The 5,581-nt window shown below is 43.0% G+C and overlaps 1 protein-coding gene across 3 annotated transcripts in view; it reads right to left on the bottom strand.

The window, feature by feature from the left end:
- The window catches only part of LOC102675034, a 34,573-nt gene that overhangs the window by 21,554 nt on the left and 7,438 nt on the right, over positions 1–5,581 (bottom strand). The window contains exon 2 of one of the 3 annotated variants that reach the window (XM_006609317.2): positions 230–751. In XM_006609317.2, the coding sequence (XP_006609380.1) occupies positions 230–740 (511 nt within the window). In that variant the 5' untranslated portion in view covers positions 741–751. Of the gene's footprint in view, positions 1–229; positions 753–5,581 lie in introns of all 3 variants that reach the window. The other 2 variants (XM_006609318.2, XM_006609319.2) reach the window with 2 other exon arrangements.

Genomic DNA, 5,581 nt, shown 5'->3' with positions numbered 1-5,581 from the left:
AGATCGAAGATCTGGATTTTTATAATATAGGATCGAATTTGAAATAAAAATAAAAATCTCCCTTGAGAGATTAAAATTTGATGAAATACGAGAATATTTTTACCGAAAAATAGATCGAAGATCTGGATTTTTATAATATAGGATCGAATTTGAACGAAATAAAAATAGAAAATCCCTCGTTGAGAGATTAAAATTTATTAATTAGAAGTAGATGATGGAATACGTTTACCATCTTGTACGGGAACGTTATCCGCCCTCTCGATGGACAGTCCGAGGTTGAAGGACCCGCTCTCGTCCTCGGAGGCGGAAACTACGACATCGTCCTCGGGCAGGATCCTCCATTTGATGCTCCTCGACTTGACGAACGCGTACACCTTATTGGCGACGAGGTCGAGGACCTCGGATTCATCGTCTTTGCTCCTCCCTGCCTCGAACGTGATCACTTCCTCGGATGCTTGGCTCGTTTTTCTGATCTCGATGTCGTCGGTCAACTTGATCGACGCCTTCTTCAGCAGCTTGTTCATGTACGTGACCAGCTTGAGCATCACGCAACTGCTCATGTCGTTTTGCGAGCACTTGGAGTTGAGCTTCCTTAGAAGCTCCTCCTCGTACTTGGCCCGATCCGTTAGCGTCACGGACTGCTGCTCGAGGACGCTCATCTTGTCGAGCTTCTCCAACGGGGTTGCCGGGCACAGGGCGGCCAGCAACGAGATCGACAGGAACAACACCACGGCCTTCATCCTGCCTCTCTGCGAAACGAAAAACTTTTCGATTCGACGTCGAAGAAATCGAATCGTTCGTTTCCAATTTTCACGAGAAGAGGAAAAAAAAAAGAAATATTCTCTCCGCCCTTCTCTTCACAGAGAGAAGATAGAGAAAATATAGAGAAGACACTTTGGTCGATGAGATGATACTCACGAAAATTTAGATTTTCTCGATCGAAGAAGACGACGAAGGAAGGAAGCTGGGTGGAAGGAAGCACGGCGCCGCGCCTCTTCTCTCTGTCCCTTTCCTATGTTGAACCGACGGCGGGTCCACCACCCGATGCGTGGATCGAGCGTAGCGAGTATTCTGAACCCGGTCGTCTCGCCCCGGCCGCTTTTATATACGTAGGCAAACCGGCCGAATATGCGTGCACGCGAAAACGCGGTGCGGCACACACAGGTCCACCACACCACGGTGCGCGCTCCGAGCACACGGGGGCGGGTGGTGGCCACTTTTGCCTTTGATACGAGGTTGGCTGTCGGTCGACTGCCGGTCACATGATGAACACAGTGGTGGGATCCACCGTGTGGCTGCGCTCCCGCCTCCCTCCTCTACCCGCGCTCTCATCTCGGCTGAAAAGAGCGCCGACCCCCGACAGAGATCCGAGCAGCGTGCCCGCAAACTGGTTCCACCTTTGCCGGACACCTCGGGACACCTCGGTGGTGGTGTTGGGCACCGTAGTGTGGAGGTCGTCTCTCGAACCAACACACGTCACCGATTCCTGGACTCTCCTGGTGGTGTCCAGCCACGACCCGTGTCGCGAGAACCGTGTCACGGATGTGGAACACGCGCGCAGGCGACCACTTTGTCAGACACTTGACCGAGGAGCTGCATCGGTGTCGCGATCGATTCGCGATCTCCGCGATATTTATATTATTTATTGTACATTATTGTACGTATAGAACTCCTTTCTGGACTCCTCTCGAACGACCTTTTTTTTTTTTAGTTGGCTTGGAGTTGGTTTTTTGAGGGAGAGAGAGGGAGGGACACGTTGCGGTAAGAGGATTTAACAGAGATCGATTCGCAATCTCCGCGATATTTATATTATTTATTGTACAATGTACGTATAGAACTCCTTTCTGAACTCCTCTCGAACGTCTTTTATTTTTTTTTTTAGTTGGTTTGGAGTTGGTTTTTTGAGGGAGAGAGAGGGAGGGGCACGTTGCGGTAAGAGGATTTAACAGAGATCGATTCGCGATCTCCGCGATATTTATATTATTTCTGTACAATGTACGTATAGAACTCCTTTCTGAACTCCTCTCGCACTCTCGACCATCTTTTATTTTTTTAGTTGGGTTTTTGGGAGGAGAGAGTGGAAGGGGCACATTGTCGATTGCGGTAAGAGGATTTAACAGAGATCGATTCGCGATCTCCGCGATATTTATATTATTTCTGTACAATGTACGTATAGAACTCCTTTCTGAACTCCTCTCGAACGTCTTTTATTTTTTTTTTAGTTGGCTTGGAGTTGGTTTTTTGGGGGAGAGAGAGGGAGGGGCACGTTGTCGATTGCGGTAAGAGGATTTAACAGAGATCGAAAAAATAAAGTAATTTGGGGATAAGTTTGAGATGGATGTTGAGTATTCGTTATTCCACGGATTATTTCGCTAATTTCATCGGTTAGTTTCTTTCCAGATTCGTTTCGAGGGAAGGGGAAGAACGGACGGAAGCGATCGGTAGCGATCTCGTGACTCGTGGGCCGGCAAGGAACACCGGAATCGAGGTGAAAAATATTCTAGAAAGCAACTAGGGGGCCCTCGTTATATTACGCTCGTAAAGAAAGTAAATATCGCGTGCCGTAATAAGAAACAATTAACGGGAGGAGGAGGAGGAGCGTGTGCCGAACGAAGTGTGCCAAGTTCGGAGCCTCCTTCTGCATGATTGCTGCAACTTGGCGCAGCAGAAGATTTCTTTTGCCTGGTTTCGAGCGTTTAAATAAAAAGGAAAAGAAGAAGAAAAAAAAGACATAACACGCGCGATCTCTTTTTCCTAATCGTTGGGAAACTCGTGGTGTCTTAACCTGGATAGAAATAAAAGAATTACTCCAACCCGTCCATAGATGGAAATGAGAAAACATTCAGAAGCAAGGATTCGAATACGATTTGATTAAGGAGATGGGATAAAAAGAATCAAATATTTGAACAACGCGGCAAAAAAAAGTCGATTGAGCGTAAAGTAAATAAACGGATTCTCTTGGACGTCGTACGAATCGGTGGAAAGTTGGAATACCGTGCGGTTGTTTGCGAAATGATACGCTGCTTCGTGGAGGAACAGTTATTGGTGAAGTTATCGGCGAAATCAAGGGGACAACGCGGCAAGTAACGATATCGCGAGATGTCGCCGAGATCCGAGTAATAAAACTAGGCGGTGGAACGTGTAGAAAAACATACATCCGATATCCGCTTTTCATTCTTGAATCGAGTAGCTCTTGCTACTTTCCCGAAACGGGTAAAAAAGATTGAATTGTCGAGTTACGAGATCGAAGATATATCGATCTGAATCAACTTTGAACTCGTTNACTTTTTTTTTCTTTTTCGCATTTCTTTCCAAATCTATTTTTTTTTTTTTTTTTTTATCAGAGTTCGCCTCGAGAGTTTTCGGCCGGTTATTAAAATTTTATTCGACTTTCGACTCGTAAACAACGTCGTCCCCTCGAAACTTTCGAAATATTCAAATTTCCAAAGATAATCGGTCAACCGGTCGATAAATCACCCAGTGAAATCTAATTCCTTCGATCGGTGAAATTAAAATTCGATACCGAAACTAAACCGCTAATCCACATGACCTGAAACGCGAACACCGCCGTGTTCGTATCTGAAATCACCGATCGTAGATTTCGCGCTAGAATTTCCATTTCGAGCCGTGAATCGATCGGTTTGTCCTCGAATCCATATATATATATATATATCGATTCTTTTCATTCGCGTTGAAAAACTCGAAATTACGGATTGGTTTGTTCGATCGGCAAAATGTTGAAGAAAGAAAAAAATAAAAGGACGAGAAGTATGCCAGCCGCGGATTCATATATGGTAAACGATTATTCGACGTCGATCTTCCAATCCCCGGAAGGTGTTTTGGTAAAGGTTCGAGGACCGTTACGTCGAATTCCAATTCGTCAGTTTTGGACGCCCACAGGACAGCGTGGGTGATCCGATTTTTCAACGATTTTATTTGAAGGTTCTTATTTTTCAAGATTTAACATCGATCGTTGTAAATTTTAAATTGGAAAATTTTTCGCGTAAGGATATTATTAATACCATTCAAGTTGTCAATCGTGTGAAATTGGAATTTTTGCGACGTTGTTTATACAACGATCACTTGTATAAATTATTGTACTTCAGACACTGTACCTTTGGCTTCTTCGAGGCTAATGTTTAACATCCTATCTGTCTTGTGGAGAATATCCACTCATTAAATCGCATCTTATCTAAGTAAACACACCTAACTGACCAGGAAAACCGCAGGTATGTACATCATCGATTACATTCATCCAGGTAAAAGCAGGCATACTTTCGTGCCAAACTCTCGTTCATCCAACTCGACGTATATACATATATTCAATGCCTCCCAGGCGTTTTATATTCGATTCATTAACAACAATTTTCCCCTTAAATTCCTTCCTCAATTTCATAAGTGACTTCGTATTAAAAACGAAAAAATACGATTGCAAAGAATCATTTGTATTCGATAAAAAGTTTTTCAAATCGTAATCTTCGCGAGGAATAAGAATCGAATAAAATTCTTCGTAAATTGGATATTATTCGTTCTATAATAAAATTTCAATAATTCCGGATTTGGATTTAATAAACAAATTCGCCAATTTAATAAATCGTTCTCTTCGTCCAATTACGAAACTGACGAAGAATCAAAAAAATTCTCTTATGAGCTCGAGAAAAAAAGAAAAAAAGAAAAAAGGATCGCGAACAGTCACGTGCGATCTTTGGTCGATTTGCATTGCTCGAGTGCCTTTGATATCTACCTGTTTCGTTAACTTTCTCCTCGGTAACCTTGTTCCCTCATTTTTTTTTTTTTTTTTTTTCCTCCTCCTCCTCGCTTGATACCACTCGTATCGACGATTTGGTCGACCGTGTCACGCTCACACGCACGCAGAAAATATTTCCTTCCACAGCATCGACGAATATTATTGTTAATTTCCATTTGTTAATAGGGATAGAGATGTTCGAAAGACATCGTAGTATTAATGGCAGGCCATTTAAAAGTGAAATCATCAACGTTTCCGGTCGTTTATATCGCGATATTGTTGGACGAAACGAACGATGGAACGAGTTTGCGGCCTGTTTTAGAAATTTCTTTTTCCTTGAATATTCAATAAAATTATAGAGCACGCTTCGCTCCAGTATTCCAGTTGAAGCAAGGAGGCTTTGCTTTGCAGAATTCTACTTACACAAAAATTTATATATAACAAACATCTTTGTAACGAGTATTAAATAACAGATACTGAGAACCATAAACTGAGAAATGTATGAAAACCAACGATCGCAACGAAGATAAATGATCAGCAAGAATGATACTGCGCTCTTTTATATTCAGACTAATTAATTCCTAATTACACAATTTCCCAATTCTACTCAGAATCTTCCTGAAAAAGGATCAAATCAGACGCTCACAATGAGAAGCGACGATTCCATTGTGAGACTAGATGATAAGTAAAAACTGGTTCGTAAAATCGATTGTTTTTGCGCGAGACTTTCCGTGTTTTCCGTGTATCGGCCGTTTCCGGTCTTGGTGGCTCGAACGAGGCCACTTGGTCAACAGGTCCGCTCCATCCGATTCTCTGGATCGCGAGTGAGAATCG

This window comes from Apis dorsata, unplaced genomic scaffold (assembly GCF_000469605.1).
Source record: "Apis dorsata unplaced genomic scaffold, Apis dorsata 1.3 scaffold_52, whole genome shotgun sequence".
Taxonomy (NCBI): domain Eukaryota; kingdom Metazoa; phylum Arthropoda; class Insecta; order Hymenoptera; family Apidae; genus Apis; species Apis dorsata.
The sequence above is the reverse complement of the archived record's forward strand: the minus strand, read 5'-3'. Positions and strand labels throughout refer to the sequence as shown.